We start from the raw sequence: 23,716 nt of genomic DNA on the forward strand, positions 1-23,716 counted from the left end.
TGAGAGTCTTTGGCGATTAGACCCCGTTGTGATGTCATCATATTTAACGATGGTGAGGCAGTGTGCTCAGTACAGGAATCTGATGAGATGGATCTGGGCAATAAATACTGGAGGTGAAAGGGGTGGAGGAGGGTCGCAGCGGGTGGCCCGTACCTGACAGCTGATGCGGAAAAGAGGAGAACATTTAAACTTTGTCAGCAAGGGAACGATTGGCTGATTGAGCTTGTGGAGAAGTTAGATTGGTTTACCTGAAACGCCCGTGGCCCAATCTTCCTGATTGAACTTGCGCTTTTAGCTCCATTTCATGTTACATAGAGCAAGAGATTTATGTCACAGAAGTCAGCTGATCAAATAGATTATGATACTGGTGGTAGTTTGGGTCAGATAATCATGTGCCGTGGTTTACAGTTCGGAGGGAAGCGTCCTCAAACCTTTAGGTAGTGTGTGTGTGTGTGTGTGTGAGACTGTACATGTTTATTTGTCTGTGGTTACATACTTTATGTGCATGCTGAGGTATGTCTACCAGATAGTGGGCCAGATAGTTAGAGTAACTTGTTGGCCTGAGGCAGTAGGTAAGGCCATCAATCAATTGTGCAGATAAAATGAATCACACCCTGTATGACGGTGCCTGCGCTGCTGCTATTAGTTGCTTTTAATGCCTGGAATTGTTTATGCCGAAGGGGAAGTGACACGGCAAATTGGGTTAGCTCTGATTGCATTCAATTTTTGAGTGATGCTAATGTGAACAGTTTGATCGGGTTAGAGAAGTCACTTGATCACACTTTTCTAGTGAGTTTAGCTGTTTTTAAAGAAGTATTTTTTTCTCCCCTGATATTTATTATATCAGTTGTTTGGATGTTTGATATAATTGTATTGACCGCCGTGTCTCCTCCAGGACCCTCAAGCAAGCTATGATGTCAACAGCAACGACGTGGACCCCATGCCTCGATATGACGCAACCAACGAGAATAAGTAAGAAAAAACAAAGTATCCCACAACAGAGAGAGAGAGAGAGAGAGAGAGAGAGAGAGCGAGAGAGAGAGATATGTAATTTTAATCATTAAAATAGGGTTCATGTAAAACAAGCATGTGGCTTCAGTGTTTGTTTTTAAATTTGCAAACTGCTCTTCAGTGTCTTGATGTTTTTCTGATTGACTTTTACCAGAAGCTCTGTGCTTCAAGATGTTGGTATTTACTGAGTTTTGACTTTGTTGTGGTTGCGATACTTTACTTGAGAGTATTTGCTTGTGACATTGTGGATGGGTTGTGGTTTCGCTGTTTGGAAGAACTTGCGTGTGTGCGTGTGTGTGTGTGTGTGTGTGTGTGTGTGTGTGTGTGTGTGTGTGTGTGTGTGTGTGTGTGTGTGTGTGTGTGTGTGTGTGTGTGTGTGTGTGTGTGTGTGTGTGTGAGAGAGAGTGTGAGTGAGTGTAAAAGGAAAAAGGAAGTTCGCTTGTCCATGCACTTGTCTTGTGCCAGTTTGGCTTTGGCTCAGTGAGAGATTTTTGTGTGTGTCTATGTGTTTTGTTGCAGCAGTGCCGTGGCAGAGGCTCAGTCCCTGCTGGTAATACATTTTCTTAAAGAGACATGAGTCCTGCAGAAGCGGCGTAATGAGCTGGATTAGTTTTTGGGTTGAATTCATGGTTGGTTGGGATATTATGCGTGTGGACAGACATCTGGTGTACTTTCTGACTTTTTATATTTCTATTCTCTTTACAGTTATTTTATGGGATTCAGAAACTAGAGTTAATTTTATTTTAATGCAAACATGGTGGCCGCATATTCCATGGAAGCTGAATAAATATGAAAAGTTGGTGTGAGGTGTCTGGGTAGTTAAAACTGGTCATAATGTGCTAGATTTCTGAAGTAAAAGAAAACTTTCGCTACATCTGGTAAACTGCAGATTTTTGTCAGACTTTGTGTTGTATAGCAACAACAATGACATAATGCTTGTGGATTTAAATCTGGGGCCTATGTGTTGAAGTGGCGCTAACAGCTGTGCTTTGAATGTAAGCCGTAGGGAGAAAAAACAAGTATATTAACACTGCATGCACACATCTCTGTGAATTAACACATGTGGATGCACCATCACCTGTTTCCTTAACACTGAACTCATGTGTCTGACTTTTAAATCCTTTAAATCACAATATGGCAAAACCAATGTGGGAAAATCCTGTGATATCAGATGCCCTTTACTTTAAAAGACTAAATGTTTACTGAACCTCCTGACAGTTTGTGTTGTTGAATTAGTTGTTTTTTTCTGCTTATTTTATAAAAATAGAATATGCAGAGATATTATACATGCGTGTGTGTGTGTGTCCTATAACACTATGAAAAACTTTGACTTTGACTTCTGACTTTAAGAGAATATACATGTAATTTCCAGTAACAGCCTCCAGGTAGATATGAGTCTCCAGTACCTTGCCATATTAAAACCTGTGATTGAAATACAGATCCTTCAAAAAAACAAAAAACAAGGAGAAGACACACACTGAAAACTGCAGAAATAAATTTCAAAAATTTCCCCTTGGGGATTAATAAAGTAACTATCTATCTATCTATCTAGCTATCTCAAATTAACTGAACTAACTGCAATTGGATTTTGAATAATCATTATGTTAAGGTGAATTCACAAAGATACAACAAATATACTTTGCTTGTTGAAACAGGGCCAGAACACACACACAAAACCTCCCAGCAGAGTTAAATGTGAGTTTGAGTGTCTGTATTGAAACTTTTAAGAAAGTTACAAAGTATCAGTCTTTGTTTTTCAGTTGTTCCTGCTGACTATTATCCATTACACAAACTTTGAATGGTCCTGGTTGAACAGAGAGATCCCTGAGTGACTGTGACACAGATGTGTAGAAAATGGAAAATACAGGCAAACACAAAGGCTGGAAAGACGGCCAGACAGACGATTTTATGGATTACTGGCGTGAAGTGAACTGAGTGGAGACTGTTGAAGCATTTTGAAAGAGGGAGCCAGCAGTTTGGCTCATTAACTGTGATAAAGGGGTCTATCACTGAGTTGCAGCCATTTTATATGTTATACTTTAACCCTCACTGTTTCATTTCTGTAAACTTGTGAGGTAAATCCAACATTAAAGATTAAATGAAGGTTTCCACATCCTCAGAAATGGTGTCTACGCATCTAATCTTTATTTATGTGTGTAGACAGTACAGGAAGAAGGTCGTTTTGTTTGGTGGTCACTCCACTAATTTTATGATAAGTTAAAACAAAAAGGTCAAAACCTGCTGGTGTTATATTTTGAATTTGACTGTGCTTCTGTTTCGTATGCACCAATGTAGAGGACAATGGAGGACTGTGTTGCCTAAAAACAGATCGTCGATGGAGAAAGTTAGTTAAGCGATAGAAAGTTCCTTGTAATGAGCTTTTTTGTAAATCTAAATTAATAGTAGTAGAAATCATGGATGCAGAGGTGTGCACCTTATCTAAGGGAGGACAGGAATATTTTGATGTGTTAGCTTGAGATCATCAGGTTACCATGAAACAGACTTTACTCAGTCTGAGGGCTTCCATGGGCTCTAAAACTTGCCCGTGTCTTTCCCGGGGGTTTCGATAGTTAGAGGCTGGGTTTCCATGGCAGCGGTCAGAGCTGTTTCCGGGGGCTTGGGGGCGGGGGGGGGGGTGTTGTGATGCAGATGTTCTCTGCAGGAGGTGCATGTGTGTGAAAGTGACAATCCAGAGAGTGGTGTTTTCGAGCAGGCGGCGGACACAAACATGCTATGTTTGTTTACGCTGGTCGCCACTGCAGTTACTGGTGGAATGTTACCCTGGTGTGTGCATTTGTAATTGTTAGAGAAGTGTGAGTAGTCTGACTTGTCCCTGACAGACATTGTTTCAGCTATTAGTAGTTTTCTGTGTGTGTGCATGCGCTTGGGGGAGCACATTGCTCGCATGGTGTCTTCAGAAAATATCAAAGAAGAACCAAACTGCACGTGTGCGTTTGTACCTTTAGAGAGCATTGGCACTGAAGAACTCCAAATATATTTATCTTAACCGTATTACAAATATTGAACTACCATCTCTTTCATTTTGTGTCAGGGCTATCAGAACAAAAACAACAAGAATCATAGAAATATCTATAACGTCTGTTACATTTGTAAGACTTATTACACTTTAACTATTTTGTTTACGATTACTTCAACAGGAATGTGTGTATTTATCAGTAAAAATGTGTGTTTACGTGTATGTGTCCGTTCGTTCCCCTTCAAAAGCTGCATGTTTATGTGGTAGCTTGTGTGTGCTTTCCTACTTGTCTATACATTTCCTTGTGTTAACCTTGTGACATTCTCCCACTCACATACATGGTGTGCGCGTGTTTGTTTGTGCATGTGTTTAGATTTGTGTAATAAGCTGTTCATTCCCACTCTTTCCTCAGACATGGTACACGGTGTGCGGGTGAAGTTGCTGCAGCTGCAAACAACTCCCACTGCATTGTGGGAATTGCCTACAATGCCAGAATAGGAGGTGAGCAATTGGTTATATTTGTATGTACTTTTTGACATATTTCTGTTTATTCAGCAGAGGCTTGTGTGATAAGTATTTGTATGCGAGTGTGTTTAAGGCTTGGTATGCTGAGAACTGCCAATGCTGAGCATTTTCTGTTTTGGTGTTAATGCTCTCTTGACTGTCATTAACCTGTATAGTTATTCCACAAATTTGGTTTAACTAAACTGAACTCTGTTAAGTTTGTCTTTGTGTTCACTGACTGATCATGTCCCACACTCCATCATGATGTGACTGATATATCATGGGGAAGTCTGGCTGCTTCTGTATATGTGCGTTCTCAGTAGCTTCAAACATAACACTAACTCTCGACCAGATGATCTGATTAGATTTTGAAGGTCTATGTTGCTCAAATGTTCATATTAAAGAGGAATACCACATCTTTATTAAATTATATCTCCTAATCAAAGGTGTAGTGGTGCTGGAGCATACTAGAACATCCCTCCACCACTTTTTTATGTGGAAAGTGAGGAAATAAAATGTTCACAGTTTGCCTTATCTGGCTGAAATTCATTGATATTCTATATATATTGCTTAAAGATTCAATCATCTCTTGTGATGCAAGAGAGTAAATAAAAACAAATGGTCACAGTTGTCATGTGGACATTTACGATGTATTGATAGATTCACAATGTCAACCCAAAGCCCCATTTTTGATCCGCTACTGTTTACCCTGTTAAAGTTACTGTAATACAAGATAATGTGATTACACGATTTTCAGAAATGTGATGTGACTAAAATAATACAATAACACTTTCGATGAGCAATGCAGAAATACCTTGGAAATTGCTTGATTATATCGTTTACTTTATAAAATCAAATACCTAAAGTATTGGCAATTGTATGTAGCCTAAAATTGCCACCACAGTGGTTACACAACCTTAGGAAGGAGTCACAACTTAACAGTGCGCTCCTGTACTTCAACAGATGGCACTACTACACTACACCCACATTTTTCAGTGCTTTTGTTTGGGGTAGGCGATATGGCTCTAGAATTATATCACAGTATTTAAGGGTATTTCCGAGATAACAATTTTCTTGGTGATTATAAGAAAATACGGAAAAATATTTCCATATTAATGATTTCAAAAACATACAATTTGAACAAAATAACTGTCATAGTTTTATGTGAGCATAAACGTAACAGTTTGACTCAAAATATTCAGTAAAAATATAAAACATTATACAGTTACGCTCCCAAAGGATATCATTACGTCAAATAGGTTTATTGCCATTATCAAAATGTGCGTTTTTTTCAACCATATTAAAAACAATGATATTGACAATATTATCACGAATGATATGATATGGCGGACCCCTAGCTTTTATTGATGATTTATGTGGAACAAGAGTCCGTAAATACTTGATAGCTGATGTACTGGTTAGCCTGTCCATGTTAAATTTATCATGCTGATTATGATAGAAGTTCCAATAGGTGCTTATTAAACTTCTCAGCAGGTTCTGTGGGAATAGCTGGAGATATATTAAACTTCAGTTTGTGAGTGCATTATTTCTGTCTTTGTGTGTCAGGTGTGCGAATGCTGGATGGAGATGTAACAGACATGGTGGAGGCCAGGTCTCTGAGCCTCCACCCACAGCACATCGACATCTACAGCGCCAGCTGGGGACCTGATGATGATGGAAAGACTGTGGACGGTCCAGCATCTCTGGCCAGGCACGCCTTTGAGAACGGCATCCGCACGGTGGGCACATCTACACACACATCATGCATATTTACTTACAGATGTACTTTATTGTTTAGCCAAGACTTTGAAATTAGTATTCATATGGAAAGAAAATAAATATACACACACACCACACACACACACACACACACACACACACACACACACACACACACACACACACACACACACACACACACACACACACACACACACACACACACACACACACACACACACACACACACACACACCAAGCAGATGTGTATACTCATATCCCTCTTAACTCTTTTCTGGCTATCTCTACCTGTGAAGTTCCTCCGGACAATAGAGAGCAGCTACAGTCGATTAGCATATACATATTTACATATTCATTGCATATTTTGCATAACGACAAGCTGGGGCTGTTGTTGGCGGAGTGGAGTGGGAAAGCTATAGTCATTCAGTGATTACATCTGTCAAACATACATCTACACATTTACAAAGTTTGCTACAGCTGTCTGTCTGCCATTCAGCTAAACATGTTCCAGGAGGTGAGACAGAGATCCAGGGAGTGGGGGGAGTCAGTGGTTGTGGCTTTGTGGATCTCTACATTTTCACACATGAAGGCCGAGAACACAAAGCATGTTACAAAAAGAGGAAAAGAAAGAGGAGAAAAAAAAAGGGGCCGACAGGTAGTGAGTGAGTGGAGAGTCCCTGCTGCTCTTGACAGTCTGCGGCCTTTTAACATGACAGAGGTGAGGGAGATATCTGTCCAACTGCAGGGAGCTGGGCACGAGTGTGTGCTTGCTTGCCCACCCACTGTTGTGTGTGTTTGTGAAGCTGAGCGGAGATGGCATGCTTGTGAGTGTAACATGTACCTGTTAGACACCCTGAAGAGACAGTTTATCAGAGAGCTGAGGTGTTAGTGATAACACTGACAGCTGTGGACTTATACTTTCTTGTGTTGATTCAAACTGGACCTACCTTTCGTGTGTTTTTTATGTTTCCTGACTTTCCTTTGTTATATATGAAAAAAAAAAAAAGTGTCTTTATGTTGCTTATGCACATCTGTCCTTTTAAGTTTTTTAAACTAGCCTACCTGTGTATCATAAGAGAAGAACAAAGCCCATTCAAATATGTCTTAATTTTAAACTGGATTAATTTTTTTCAAAATTTAAAAACATTTCAAAATTACAACCAGGGATACATTTCATAATTCGTTAATCTGTTGTTTTTATTTATTTATTAATTGCATCATAGAAATAGTTTTTTTTAAATAAATTTTCAATCAACTAGTTAATCGGCAATTAATTTGCGCAGTAAACAATGTTTTCATTTTTCTTCTGTTGATGAGTGTTTATCGGTTTTGTGTTGCGTTTCACCTCCCCTCTCCTTCATCCTCCTCCCCTCTCATTCTTTGTCCTCTTATTTTTTTTGTTAACTGCTCTTCAAAGCGCTCCCCATCACTCTCGTCTGTCAGCATTTGCTCCTGTTTGATCCCCCTCTCACTTAGAGGGGCTTCACTCGCTTATCGCTGCCTGACAGAAGCGCCCCTTTTGAAGAACTCCATTATACCTATTACTCTCATGTATGTGTGCCCATAGTGTTGTTTGTGTGTCTGGACAGCGTGAGTCGCAGTGTCAGTCAGTTTGTCAGATATCTTTTTTTTGCTGACTCCTGGCTGAACTTTGCCTTCATCACTCGGTCGGTCATCGCCAGCACAGTGTGTCTCCGCCAGGTTCCAAGGTTTCCGTCATATTTTATTCAGCCAAATCTGGATTTCTGACTGAAATAGTGGCCAATGAAAAATAACTGAGACTGAAAACTTAATTAGTAAATGATTTGTAGTACGTAATCACACCATGAGTTGATGTGAAGCTCACTCTGGCCCTGGTCTGTCCATTGCAAAGATCCCCTGAATACATCTGGGATTAGTTATTTTTTAATGGACTGTGTTCTGCACTGAAATCTTACATTTGAATATTAAACAGCCACCTGGCTGCTCATGTAATGGCCTCCAGTTATGACATATGTCCATTTTTTCAGTGCTCATTTCAAATCTAGTAAAATGTAAAACTTGCACCTAAAATTGTTGTAGCAACTTTTGAAGTCTTGCTGTTAAAAATGCAAGTCATTTATTTGCTGCTTTTCTTCCTCTAACAAATGAGCACAACCAAATAAATTCTAATGCTGCCTGCTTTTGCCTTTTATACCTTACTGTTATTCTTTAAATACAGATTGTATTTAAATAGGAGTACTCCACAAAACTGCAGGACAGGTAATTAAGCAAAATATAAGCATAGTGAACACAGGGTACCTATCTCCAGGATGTAACGAAATGAAAACATTGAATGGAAAAAAGAAGAGATGAAGTCTACAGACAGCAAAAATATCACAACATGAAGCAACCAAGTAAATTGGAGGGAAAGATTAGAAAATAGTTTTCATCATAAAATAGAATTTAAATAGAGATAAAAAAAAAATGCATCTCCTTCATCCTGAGTTCCTGCAGACACGTTTTTCCCTACACAATTCCTCTCAAGCATACAAAACCATACTTAAACATTTTCAACTCAGTTTTACAACAAATGTAATATTAATTCTGAAAAGTCACAGAAAAGATTAAGTTGAAGTCAAATACCAGACATGATGCAATGAAATGTACTGTTCAGGAAAACATGTTTTTTTTTCAAGCCATGTCTTGCTGCAGACTTATTATGATTTTTAAGTCTGATGTCGGGCAGTAAATAAATTTGACCTCTGCTTCAGTGACGTGACAAGAGACAAAAATTCACCTCGCTCAGTCCAACACCTAAAAAAAAAAAAATACAACTCGCTACACAACATGGCACTCAGCAATGCCAACTTTTTAGGCAAAAAACATGTACTATATTTTGGCCAGTTAAAACATTATGATTACTGAAGTTGGATCAAATCACTGGCTCTGTTGCCAGACACTTAGAGGACTGCTGAGGACTTAAACTGTCTGGCTGCCTTCTGATCTTTTTCTCCTCTTGCTGTTGCCGTTATAGATAGTTTCTCCTTCATGCAACGATTTCTAAACACAGAATCAGTTACTCCCTGTCTGATAAACATTAAAAGATCTTTTAAAAATCAAGCCAAAGCAAAGTCTGATGGGAATTAATTACCTCCAAGCACTAAGACAAATTCGAAGGTTTGCATTGTAATGTCTATACATCTTTTCCTGGCAGGGGAGGAAGAACCGTGGCTCCATCTTTGTTTGGGCTTCAGGAAACGGCGGGCGCAGCAGAGACCACTGCTCCTGTGACGGCTACACCAATTCAATCTACACCATTTCCATTTCCAGCACAGCTGAGAGTGGGCGCAAGCCCTGGTACCTGGAGGAATGCTCATCCACACTGACCACCACCTACAGCAGCGGGGAGAACTATGACCGAAAGATTGTAAGGATTAAAGTCTGTGTGCGTGGTCGATTTTGAGAAAAGACGATTAACACACACATAGAACCGCATCCGTTCTTGAAAGGAGTACAAGTACGCAGGGCCAGAATATATATTCCTTGGTCACTGATGTCCAAATTCCAGTCAAGCACAAAATGCTACAGATGCAACAAATGGAACAAATGTGCGACAAGACCCAAAGAGACTTTCATATGCGTGTTGCCCTATCTCCCTGTACGTTTGCGCATGTAGTATTCGATTTCAGTCAAGAGTACAGTGTGATACAACTTGGCATTAACTTGGCCTTGTGCGTGTGTGCTTGTGGGTTCAGTGGTTTGACCTCATTTGACTCAAATCGGCCGAAATCCCTGCCATGACCAGCTCGGGACGGACAGTGACAGTTGGCCAGTTTGAGCTAGCTTGAGCTAGCTTGTCTGGCAGTGTCTTGCTACATTCCTCATGTTGACGCTACAGATTGGCGCACACACACACACACACACACACACACACACACACACACACACACACACACACGCACACACACACACACACACACACACACACACACACACACACACACACGCACGCACACACACACACACACACACACACACACACACACACACACACACACAGTTTGCAGTTTACCTTCAGCTGGGTACACTTAGCGGTAGAACCTCATACATCTGAACGTCAGTCTATCTACTTGAGCACATACGGTCCTGTCCACTCTAATACTATTGGACCACTTTTACTTCTGTCTAAACCCCTTCAGGTTCTGTGTGTGTGTGTGTGTGTGTGTGTGTGTGTGTGTGTGTGTGTGTGTGTGCGTGTGTGCGTGTGTGCGTGTGCGTGTGTGTGTGTGTGCGCGTGCGTGTGTTTTCAGATAATCCCTCAAACTTGTCGGTCCAGGAAAGGTCTTTTGATGAGGGCTCAGACGAGAAGTTAGCCAAGCTTTTCTTGGCTGACTGGCTGTCAAGCTGTCTGACTAGTTGGCTTTTTAAAGTCCATACAATCAAAGCAATCATACAGCTCTTTAACAACATGTTATACTACCTGTTGTTGCTTATTATGCTGCGTCCTTTGTTTCTCCTTGGGCGTTGAGCTGATTCTTTGGGGAAACTGGTGATTTGTGTGCTTGTGTGTGAGCATCTGTGTGTGTGTTATCTCTCGCAAGGCAGCGCATCAAAGCTGTAATGTGAGTTTCAGAATCCTCCGGATTCTCATGATTTCAATTTCTCACTGTCTGTCTCTTTCTCCCTCTCGTCCTGCCGTCACTGTCATTTCTCCTTCTCTCTCCCTCCACCTCTGTGGCAGCTCACTCTTCGTCCCTATCATCTGTTTTCTCATGTTTTGTATTTTTTTTTAAATTTCTTATCTTCTCCACTTTTGTCTTTGATGTTGACTCCTCCTTCCTCTACCTTCTCCACTGCCTTCTTTCTCAAATGTCATTCCTGTATTTCCTCTGCATCTCTCTTCTTGCCCCCTCTGACTCTCTCCCTTTCTCCTCTGTTTACAGATCACAACAGACCTGAGACATCGGTGTACAGACAGTCACACAGGGACATCAGCCTCGGCTCCCATGGCCGCTGCCATTATTGCTCTCGCCCTGGAGGCAAAGTAAGATTCACTTAACCTCATCCCATCACTTCATCCGTTTGGCACATGATTACCCTCTAATGCCCTCTTGTCCTGTGGCCTCATTGATCTAAAAAAGGAACATGTGACACTTTGCTTTTCATGCATGCATCATTGTCATGTCAGCAGCAGAGATTCATTTTTCTACTTTAAAAAGCTTTTCTTGTCTTGATCAGTTAATCCCAGCGAGATTTGTGCGTAGACACATGGAGGGTGTGCTGGGTTAGAGTATGCGACTGGACTCGACATGGATATGCTCAGTTAAAGCAGTGCAACAAGTGTGGTGTGAATGCACTGCTGGGTGGTGGGCTAGACAACGTAATGGTTAAAGCACATCACATTGGTATCCATGCAGTTAACCTGCATCTATGTAGTGATGTGTTCATATTTATTGCTTTTGGTTTTTAGCTATGCACAGGTGGCAGGGATGCTTTGTGATAAAGTTCTACAAATATACAGGACTACTTTTAGTTGTTTTTTAAAGCAGGTTTGACTGTCACATATATTTTAAATGTGGGTGAAGGTGGTGATAGTTGAATGCTCAGTGAAAGGAGTTATCAGCTGTTGATATTTACCTGCAAGTCCCAACCAGACCCAGACCGACATCAACTTTACAAACCAGCAGTTAGACTTGCTGGACTGAGAAATATCTTGAGAGGGTTTTGACTGAGAGATGCATGATGACCCTCTTTCAGTAAGCAATTGATTAAGTGTTGTGTAATACACTTTGATTATCGCTATGTCTTTCCTTAGTTGTGGATTGTCACCACCCTCCTTCAAAGGTGAACTGTACTTGAGTTTCAAACAGGATTAAGCTCTCCATTCTCAAGTGGCAAGCATATATAACTGTGGTACGTACTGTAACCTGTCTCACCTGGAAATGTGCCAGACACAGTCCCTTATGGCTCAATATGAATACTCTGGCACAGATGATGTCATAAGCGTTGTGAGTGTCATATGTATTGGGATCCCGAGGCGAGTGTGAAACTCATTTTACTGCAAACTTTTGAACTTGACCTTTTCTGCTTTGTGGCAGTTTAGCCTTGTTTTTATGGCTGCTTAAGTGCAGATGATCAGATGATGTGGGTTTAAGTAGCTGTGGGTGCTGAGAAAACATTATTTTCCTATTTGGCACACAGTGTTCCATCTCAGTGGTCAATAAAAGTGTAAGCCGTGTACACAGTAATGCAGTTAATAGACATAGAATATAAAATAATAATAGCTGCATCCTCAACAAATAGAAACTTCCATTTAAGATTATAGTTTCCTATTGAGGAACACAAACTTGTGATATATCATGGATAGCTGTCTTTATTTTGCTGTATATCTTTTTTAGTGGCAAACAAATGTTGGGATGTTGTTGTATCATGATTACAAATGTTTAACTTGCATAACTTTGTTGCCTTTTAAACCCATAAACAATTTAGATCTTTGTTTCAAAATGTCCATAGTCCATTAGTGCATTACAAATGATTTACTTGGTTTAAACTGTCTGCAACAAGCAGAAAGGATGCACGGCAGGTGCTGGCCTGCTCTTCTTTGGAACCTGTTGAGGAGCTTAATTTGTGATAAATTCATGAATTGGAAACAGTGCAGGTGCAGAGACTCTGAATTAGGCCCATCATCACATGTTGAGCGGCTCAGTAAGCTGAGGTCACTTCATTTAACCTGGATAATCCAATCCAAATCCTCCCTGTAGAAAATATTCTCGGTTTCCAGGCAGTGCTGGGCACATAAGCCTGTTTCCTCAACAAGATTATCACACACGGTTTCTTGCCTGCTTGCTTTCTTCTCCTGAGCTGGCTCTCACTTCCTTGCTGTCGTATTGCTGTGCCTCCACTACTGTCATGATCAATTTTTTTTTACTCCTCCAAGGCAAACACTCTTTTTCTTTACTTTTTTCCTTTCCATTCATTCAGTTTCTTGCATGTATTCACATGCAGTCAAAGAGACGATGGGATGAAAGAGGGAAAGGGAAACGGTTTAGAGAAACCGATAGTATCTCCTCTTATCTGAAAACTTTGTGATAAACATGCCGTTATGCTGGACCTCACTAAACTCTCTGTTAGGAGGCATTTTCTCTTGGTATGAGAGTGAGTTTGAACATGTTTTTTCAGAAAACTGTCCCATGCTCTGCTCTCTGTAGATTCTGCCAAGTTTAAGCAGCAACTTTTCAGAGCTTCAAAAACCTTTATTTCTTTACCCTTTCCTTATGTCCTTGGAAATGAAGAAATGGAAAAGTGAGTGAAAACGGAGACAGAAGACTTCAGTGAGGAAATTTGGAGGGATAAACAAGAACTGAGCATGAACAACCTGCCATATGAACCTCATCTACTGGGAGGTTTTAAGAAACCAAAACAGGGACAGATGGGCGAAAATTACACCCTTTTTCTTTTTTCTCTATTTGTTGCTTTAAAATTGAAGCTAGAGGGGCAGATTTTAGAGTGGAAAATGATATTCATGGAGTATAGTTTTAGTGGATAATCTATCACTGGACTGAACTAAGGTGAAATGTTTGATTTAAGTCTTCTCTGTTCTTTCTTTAGCTGACTCTTTGTTTACTCCCGTCAGATTACCCCTGTGTTTTCATCCATAATTACACCAGAGAGAAGCAGAAAGAAACCCGTGTTAGACTCCTGATTTGTTGTTGGTTGTCGCCAGTATGTCAGTTACTCCATTAATTAGTATTGGCTTGTTTATGGGAAGGCAGTCATGGCCTAGATAATGATGCCAAAGTCACTTTTAATTAATGACCATAAAACATTTATGGACCCGTAATTACACAGTGGCAGCTAAGCCTATTAATATTGATCTGACTGTTAATTATTCTAACTTTTCACAGGACTTATCTGTGCTACCATCCTTTAATTATTTTTTACAGGATTCTCTATTTTAGTCTTGGTTTTACAATCAGTGTGGGCTCTCCGAAAGCGTTCGCAAATTTTGGACGTGTGTAACAGCCTGTTGTTGTGTCACCTGATGTGTCGGAGTCACTGAAAACTGCCAAAAGGTTTACTAAAAAGTCGATAAACTTCAAGAGATACTTTTTCTTCAAAAGCAAAGAAATGATAGACAGCTAGTATGAAAGCTTTATTTCCTTTCTAAGCTCTCAGTGCTACAAGAGACTGTAGGCCAGTCTTCAACATGTCTGTCTTTGATTTAACCAGGAATTATAAAATCAAATGTGATTCTGATTTCTCTGTGATGACTAATTTAAAAAATGCATAAACCAGTCTGTCTGTGATCAGGATTTTATTAAAACATTTTTTAACTGACAAGTCACTTTAATTTGATCCTGTAGCTTGACCGGGAAATGACTAAAACTCCACCTCTGACAAGAATTCAAATGTCCATATAATCCAGTGATTCTCAGCACCCACATTGTTGCTGTTTGTGTCTCACCAGCATACAAATACTACACCACAGCTTCATGTAAAACTGCCTGAACATTACATGATAAAGTGCATGTGCAAAAGCAGCTTTTGACTATAATCTGTGAAACGTCAGCAGCTGAATGTGTGACAGAGATGTTTCCCCCAGATGTTTAGGATTTGAAATGTCTTCTGGTGATTTTTTTTTTTTTTTTTTTTTTTGGTCTAATAGATCACAGAAAGCCATGAAAGAACCTGCTCTTATGCAAGACACTCAACAGGCAAAGACCTGTTGCTCTCCATCTGCCTGTCATGTCATACCTGTGCATCGTCTTAAAGTCTAAAACCCAAATTGTTGGGTTGAAAACCTAAAATATTCATTTTAGGCCAAAAGCTTTGGAGATTTGGAAATTCGGTGAGGTCTGAGATGGTGAGGGAGTGACAAGAGGGGAGGGAACAGAGCATCTGGCCAGCATATGAGATGGAAGGGAATCCCAGGAAACTTGGTGACCCACTTCTTCCTGGTTTTTCCATTTAATGTAGCGTTTGGACATCAAAGGAGTTGAGACACATGGCTGCCATCTCGTAACGGATCTCACGTGAGATCTAAGAAACTAGGGACGGATGAAAAAGCATCATTGCTCTCCATCTACGTCCTCTGTAATTTACCCTCAGTAATCTTCCACCTACTGTATACTGCTAAGTTTTAATCTTGTTTTACATTTCATCTTCTTTCTTCCCCCTTGTTTTTTTATGTTTCTCTTTCATCTACCCACAGTATCTGCCCTCCTTGCTGATGTCTGCATTTATTCCTATTATAAAGATATGTCCCTATGTCATAATGTCCTTTTAGACATTTGGTTTATGTCTCTATGTTCTGCTTATCCAACACAATCCAACACAATCATTTATTTAATAACCTTTTCTGCATAATGTTGTCATTTATGTATATGCATGTGTGCAGATTAATATATCTCTCATTTAAAACGTAAATGTCATTTTGAATATCGAAAGTAGGTCTTTATGTCACTTGTTTACTTGGTTCCAGTTATGTGTTCCTAAACATGTATTTGACGTTTGACAGAACGATGAAGAAACAAATGAATTTGTGTGTGTTTTCTTCCGCTAGTTCTGATCTAACATGGCGAGATGTTCAGCACATCATTGTAAAGACGTCTAGAGCTGGACATCTCAGTGCCCCTGACTGGAAGACCAATGCTGCTGGTTACAATGGTACGCACGCACAAACAAACAAATGTCGCTAGTTTATCAATTCAGCCCACCAACAGCAGTGTTTTCTCAGACATGGATCAGATTGATTCAGAATTCATTTCAATATCTTTTCTGTGAAAGAGTCTTTGAAATGAAGTTGATTTGACTGAACTTCATTTGAATTTCCCTTTTATAAAGTTGACTATCATTTTTTAGATGTGTTACTTTTGTTTGATATTTCTTCAAAAAGCAAATAGACAAAAAAACATGACAGGATTGAGCCGATAAAGTTGAATAACAAAGCTTTATGAAATATCTCCGTTTTGAGTTGATTTCTCAAACTGTTAGAGCTGATCATTATCGAGCAACTAAAAAAATAAAAGGCAACATTTTTGTGGTTGACAACTTCAGCTCAGTTTGAACACAGACCACTTAGATGATGTTCTGAGTTGTCACATTTTTTTTTTTTTATCTTAACACATCAATAAAATGGCATTTGCATTTACTGTTCATTGTGAGATTGTATTTAAAAAAAAAATCAGGACAGTCACAGAGACATCATGATACAGTATTTTCACCAGTGAACTAGTTTTTCTCCAAACAGATGAGGGGTGATAAGTAGTCTCCAAAAAGGTTTTGTTCTTGCTTGCTTAACTACAGCGCCGTCAGCTGCCATCTGTCAGGGTCCATGTGGTGGGTGCTATTTTGTAACTTTGAGTGTTTAATTCGTACCTTCGAGGGTATGTATGTGTGTGTGTGCTGGAGAGAAACCAAGAGAGTGAGAACTAAGGGTCAGCCAGGCTGCGGGCCCAGTGTGCCTGGAGATTTTCCAAGTGACAGAACAGGGAAGGGGGGGGGTAGCGGAAGTACGAGAGGAATTTATATTTGATTAGCTGTACCAGTAAGTTGAGTGGTTTCCAAACTTTATTTTCCATTTTTGGTAGGGATGCACAATATTATTTTTCCACCTAATTGCAGTGAACATCAAGTCTCTCCTGTAGGGAAGTTAACATATTACTGTGCTTGCTCTTATCATTCTTACTGACAGATGCAGACATGAAATACAATCCACATTCACTGGACAAGATAAGGAAACGGCTTCAAACTAGCTTATGTAAAACTTTTTGATGTAAAATTTTCTTTCAAACTAAACATTGAGATCTATCTGACTAAAGCAGACTTGGATGATGATCTCCCTCGGACAATAATTGCAAATACAGCTTTGCTTTATAAAAAAAACTCCACACTGCAGACACATTGTTGCACACTCTTTCACGTTCGACATAAGAGACATGGCGCTGTGCACGTACCCTCACACCGGAGATGTAGCATTCAGCATTTAGACATATTTAAAGTGTTGTTTCAGATTAGATGAGAATTTATTAATCACACAGTGGGGAAATTTAGTCGTCACAGCTGCATGTACACAGTATGAACAAATTTACAAATACGTATGAAATAAACTAAATAAAATGGATAAAAAATTATTATTTTTGAAAAAAATAAAAGCAATAAAAGAATAAATACAGACACAGACCATATACACAAAAACAAATAAAATAAAATAAAGATAAATAAATACAGCTTGGACGATGATTTATTGACCTCTAATATCAACAGAAATTTTCATTTCAGGCCAATATTTAAAATTGTTATTCATCCATAACCGATGAGGTGCTGATATTATTTTACATCTCAAATGTTTTGACAATTATTAAACTTCATACTGTAGATAAGAGAATATCTGTTAAAACAACAGTGTTCAAAAGTTTTGATTTTGTTGACACATTTGGACTTTTTGATCATTTTCATAACAATTCTAAGAATCTGAAAATTATATTACCAGATTCCTTTAAGGATGGTTACAAACTTGAAAGAATGGACATTTAATGCTTAATCTGACTCCCTGAATCATATGTGTGGCTGCCTGATTTCCGAATGAGTTTGAACATGAAATAATCCTTCTTGGTTAAACCATCATTAGTATGCAAAACAGTAGAGTCAGTAAAACAGCAACAAGTATCAGTCTGATCAGCTGTGACTTTTCACTGTTTCCTGAAGTCAGCCACCTGTACGGCTTTGGCCTGATGGACGCTGAGGCGATGGTGAAGGAGGCGGAGCGATGGAAGCAAGTCCCTACTCAGCACGTCTGTGTGGAGAGCGCCGACCGACAAATCAGGTAGGCACGAGACCGAAGAAACGCAATCCGACCACCAGACATGCAGAAATAAATCCGTCTGCTTTAGAATTTAAATACACAATGTCTAAAAGTATGTGGACATGCTGACATTACACTCATGTGTGATTGCTGAACATCTCATTCCATAACTATGGGAATTAATGGGCTGCTGTAACAGCCTACACGCTTTAAGGAAAACTACACACCTGAGTTTTGAACCTGTCACAAGAACAATGGTAAGTTGGCCATGTTCGGTGATTTGGCCTGCGTTGTAGTTTATATTCCAATCAATCTCAAAGGATTTTGATGGAGCTGAGGTCAGTTCCTTCCACACCAAATGTAGAAAATCACTGCATGGTCCTGACTTGGTGCACAGACAGGAACGGCCTTCAATAAACTGCTGCTACAAAGCTGGAATCACTCAGTTGCTTAATATTTTGTTGTATCCTTAAAGTTTAACATTTTACCTTACTGAAATTAAAAGGGCCAACCTAAAAGCAAACAGACTGGATTGTCCATGTAAAATTATTTTGAAAGTCTACTGTTTTGGTCATCGTCATAAAGACATCTGATACCATCCAGCGCAAGTTTAACCAACAAGTGTGACCGAAAATGTATTCTTTATGAATATTGAATAGTTTGTTTTTGTGCGTCTCTCTTTGAACCCCTCAATTGTACTGTCTTTCTTTTCTTTCTTATTTTTTCTGTCTCTAGTGCTTTGCACTGGCATGTGTTTGAGAGTGCGGTTGTGCAAGCTGTACCTTGATAGGGGCCAAGCATTAGTTCTGGCAGGGTGATTCTCACATAAGACCTTTACTATGCGTGTACACACACACACACACACACACACACACACACACACACACACACACACACACACACACACACACACACACACACACACACACACACACACACACACACACACACACACACACACACACACACACACACACACACACACACACACACAGAGAGAGAGAGAGAGCCAGGGCTTCACAGCTTGTTATTCTTGATGCAGCTGGAAGCCTGAGCACTGTTCTGTGTTAGGCTGGCTGGCTGAACTTGGGCCCTGAACTGGTTTGCTTTCAGTCGAAGGCTCAGTGGCCAGCGACTGCAGCATTATCAGTGTCATTCTGTCTGTTCTGCTCCAGTACACAAGTCGGTCCATATGAGGCTTATGTAAAGTCTAGCTTGTGTCGGAGGCAGTCGTGCTCAGGCGTCTTTTTTCATGTAATGTGTGCTGGCTAATGGAGAAATATTCACTGCTGTTGAGTGAAACAAATAAAACCAACCCTGTCTGTCATTTTGGCCTCCTTTTTCCCATGTGTTTTGTGTTTATGAGTAGCCTCTGACATATATAAATGGAATTATAGCAGAAACAAAGTAATACTTCCTTCCAGCCGATTTAAAGTAAAAGTCGACAGTCACGAGGGAACAAAAGGCTTTGTTTTGTTTTTCTTTGGGGATGAAGGCAAAACAGTCATGAAAGTTTTATGTGTGGCACATTTCAAAACAGAATTTTCACACTGCCCCCCCAAAAAAACGTTCTTCGTACACCAAACACTTAGTAGAGCATTCATATATGCATAATGTCATGTGTACGTGTGCAATTGTGTTACGAGTGCTTGTGATTGTAGGACGGGGAGCAATAGAGAAAGAGTATGTTTTGGAAGTGTGCATACATGTGCGTCTTCTACATCTCCCTGGGTGTGAATACTGTCTGCACGTGTAGTCTGTGTTTCCAGCCTAACTTGCTACAGCGCTAAGTGCAGTCGTCACCTTACTGCTGTGTTCCCACACACCCTCTGGCTGGCCCCTCTGACTGCGTTTGGTAATGTCTGTCTGCAGTTGATCTCGGCACTCCACTTGGAGTGTGCATCGGGAAAATTGTGCGATCTGTGTGCAATCAGGCTGGTGGTAATCAGCTGTGCATCTGCTCTGCTTGGTCCCATGCCTATGGTTCAGTTATCTGTGCTCTGTCATAGAGAAGCCAGAGCCGTTATATCGGCTCAAGACTCCCCAGACATTACCGCTGACCGCTTTCCAAACACTCATCCAAAGAGACAATCAGTGTTGTTTTTCTGTTATTCATTCCACTGAGTCAACTTGAGCTCACACAATTTAGTGTCTTTCTGTTTTCAGTAGTTTTAACGTAAATTGTTTATATTGACAGTCTCTCGATTTGTTCTGGAAAAACAATTAATAGGGCGCTGCTTTGAATAATAAATCACTATTGCTCCTTTCATATTACTTTGATGATCTAATTGATACAAGACATTAACTGAATGCATCATTGTTGCGAAATGAAGCAACATGTCTCAGTGGAAATTATTAGTTTCATCGTAATGGCCAATTTTGGCTTTTTCACTGAACATATTGATATTTTTAGTAGTCATTAAAAATCAGTGGACCGGCATTACACGGTCTGAATGGCAAGACAAAACTCTGTGGCTCTCTGTCTCAATCAATTTCTGAGCCAAGTATAAAAAATGTGTTGTTCCAAGAGACATGCTTCATGTTTCACACAACTGAAGACAATCTATATCAGCTGATAATTGCCTCACGGTAATTTTCCTCTCAAAGACAAACATCTGTGCTGTATCACTTAGTAACTAATATGTCATGGCCGGGAATCCAATAAAATGGTTTTCAATACAGGATCAAATGACACAAGTCACTGGCAATAATTTTCTTATATTATAGTAAGCAATTTATGTTTTGTTTAGCAAGTGTAATTCACCAGCTCTGTTTTAGTTTCCAGTGAGTAAACCTTGCATGTAATCCAGTTGCTGTAATGAGTTAATATGCCGAGTTGCACCAGCTGCTTCATGTGCAACTGCGACTGCAGCAACATATGACTCTTTTTCTCCAGTCTTGTGCTGCCAAGATGGTATTCATTGTCCCCCTCCTCTGGACCTGTCCATGTTATTGGTGTTGCTTCTTATTAGATCATACCACAGATGTTATTCAAGGGGCCATTAGATGTTTGTGTTGGCTGTGCAGTGATCTTTCTGTCAGAGCTCTGCATAGCAGAAAGAGCAAATCATGTTGTTTGTCTTTCTTATCATGTTCAGGTTCTTAGTTTCTTTGGCAGGTTGAGGTTTAAGAAATAGAAAACATTAATATGGGCTGTTGTGCATGTCCTTTGGGTTTTTAGAGGTTAAATCAAAAGAGGTGCATGCGGTTGCTTTTAGGTGTATTTAAAAGTGATTTTAAGTGTTAAGTCAGTCACTAACAGCATTTTTGGAAAGAGTTGACAGCGCTGAATGTCTTTTGTGTAGTGAGACAGCCATCTCCTGTGTTTTAAAGATGATGGACAGTTTTAATCCACTTTAACCAACTATGCTTCCAGACTGTGGATGAAACAGTGAAATGGGAATGTGTAGAGCTGTTCCCAGTTAGAGCATCTCTGAAAGCCCAACAAACTCACTTTGTAATTTGTCTACTAATTGGTATACTTCCAGTTGTTGATTCCATCTTCTCTCTGCAGTCATGTGTAACTTATTCATCTCTCCATCCTATTACAACGTATGAATTTGATTGGCCATCTGCTTTACTTTAATATCTGATATCATATTTTGGTTTGCCTTTGTGTTGGTGATGTGTTTTCAATTATATATTACACAATGAACTTGTATACTAATCAATCAGCTTTAGTTAATATATAAATGTCGATACATTTGGTTTCTTAAGTTTTCTCTATGTATTGGTGTGTGTTATTAGAAAGAAAACTAATGACTTAAAATTTTCTTGATGTGATGCACTGATTAATATTAAGTTTAATTGACCAAATTCTCTGTGCTCCCATAAATAATAAACCATGGTTGAATAGTGTTTTAGCCTGTTTTTTCTTCTTAATGTTGAATTGGTGTCCTTGTTGTCCTCCAGAACCATCCGTCCAGAGCATGTGGTTCGGTCTGTGTACAAGGCGACAGGATGCACCGACAACCCCAACCACCACGTGATCTATCTGGAGCACGTGGTCGTACGTATCACCATTACACACCCTCGCCGTGGGGACCTGTCAATCAACCTGACTTCACCCTCAGGGACCAAGTCTCAGCTGCTTGCCAACAGGTACAGAACTGAAACAAGTTGTTCATGTTTATCTGCAACACCACAGCTCATTAACTTTGTATATTGTGTATATTTTATAGAGAATTTTCAGAAAATAATTTGAATGCAAAGCTGAAAAGACTTTACTAAAGGAGCTCCACAGTCAGATACTATCAAATAAGACGTATGCAGTTCTATACTGAGCTAAAAGAGAAATTTATGCATTTTATTAAATTTGCATTATAGTCTTGTATAGTAATGTACCATGGCCACTTGCCATCAAAATGGCATATATGGTTAAGCCAAAAATATAATTTACACAAATAACCAATTCTGATCTTACTTTCCTACATTAAGCATGAAATATATCCAAATCTACGTGAACACGAAAGGGTTCAAGGGCTAGGGCAGGAGTTATAAAACAGAGAGAATTTTTTTTTACTGATTGCTGTCAATTTGAAGAACTGAGAAAAGTGGTGTTCTGCTACACGATGTTATTAAAACTGTCTGACCCGCAGAGATAACGTTATAAAACACTCTGCAGGCTGCCTCTCTCCTCTCTGTCACACATACATCACCACTTTTTTGTTTGTCTCTCTCAATCCTTCAATCCTACCTGTGACTTCGCCATCTCTTTCTGCGCTCTACGGTTTTGGTTGCATCTCCTCTCCAGTCTTCTCTCTGTTCCCCTGCAGCTCTTCTTTAGACTCGAGCGACCAGCTCCACCGTTTCCACTGCCTTTCAGTTTAAAATTGAAAATTGATTAAAAATGGCAAACAAACACCGACGTCAAAAGTGTTGGGTTAAACTGGCAGGCTATTAAAACTTAATATACACCTTCCAACCAGTTATCATTTTCAGCTACCATTATACAACATCAAGTAAACCACAGTCCTGCACGATGTTTGGCTACAGTTCATTAAAGGCTGTGATTGTATTTTGTTGAGCGGTTGTGAGTGTTTGCTCTGGTATTTGCAGTACTTCAATCACAGTACTTCCTCATCTGATAGCGTGTGATTTTTTTTTTTTTCTTTTTGTGTGTGTGTGTGTGTGTGTGTGTGTGTGTGTGTGTGTGTGTGTGTGTGTGTGTGTGTGTGTGTGTGTGTGTGTGTGTGTGTGTGTGTGTATTAATGATGCGCAGGTTGTTTGATCACTCCATGGAGGGTTTTAAGAACTGGGAGTTTATGACCACCCACTGCTGGGGAGAGAAGGCAGCAGGCGACTGGGTACTAGAGATCTATGACTCACCTTCTCAACTGCGCAGCCAGAAAGTACCTGGTAAGACAGCATTAATTATTAATTTAATTAAAAAAGGACTATAAGTCTAGATCCTCATTGTTATTTATTGTGTTTATTCTAATTGACAGACACGGTAGAAGTAGAAGGGATAACATTTTGTCTGGAATAGATGGAGGATCGGCAGAGGCACACAATTTTGTCTGGAGCTGAACTTAACAACTAAGATTACCCACTAATTTAGAGTCTCAAACTGAGACTAAAAAGCTGTTACGTCAGTCACTGTAATTCCATGTAACTTTCCTAGTTTTCTTTTGGGTATCATTAAAAGTTTCATATGATATGATCTACTTGTGGTGGCTGAAAATAGCTGTAAATACAGGGCTGAAAAATGTAGACTCAAT

At 39.7% G+C, this 23,716-nt stretch overlaps 1 protein-coding gene across 3 annotated transcripts in view; it reads left to right on the top strand.

Annotated features, from left to right (window-relative positions):
• pcsk5b (proprotein convertase subtilisin/kexin type 5b) overlaps positions 1–23,716 on the top strand; it is a 75,713-nt gene that overhangs the window by 18,367 nt on the left and 33,630 nt on the right. For all 3 annotated transcript variants that reach the window (XM_069699415.1, XM_069699416.1, XM_069699417.1), the window contains exons 5-13: positions 896–972; positions 4,401–4,489; positions 6,059–6,231; positions 9,408–9,620; positions 11,137–11,237; positions 15,756–15,859; positions 17,900–18,017; positions 21,909–22,097; positions 23,218–23,354. In XM_069699415.1, coding sequence (XP_069555516.1) covers positions 896–972; positions 4,401–4,489; positions 6,059–6,231; positions 9,408–9,620; positions 11,137–11,237; positions 15,756–15,859; positions 17,900–18,017; positions 21,909–22,097; positions 23,218–23,354 — 1,201 coding nt within the window. The remainder of the gene's footprint in view (positions 1–895; positions 973–4,400; positions 4,490–6,058; positions 6,232–9,407; positions 9,621–11,136; positions 11,238–15,755; positions 15,860–17,899; positions 18,018–21,908; positions 22,098–23,217; positions 23,355–23,716) is intronic.

This window comes from Brachyistius frenatus, unplaced genomic scaffold, assembly GCF_029030835.1.
Source record: "Brachyistius frenatus isolate BFR_SWC_R1_liver_20210118 unplaced genomic scaffold, ASM2903083v1 Contig_30, whole genome shotgun sequence".
NCBI classification, from domain to species: Eukaryota; Metazoa; Chordata; class Actinopteri; family Embiotocidae; genus Brachyistius; species Brachyistius frenatus.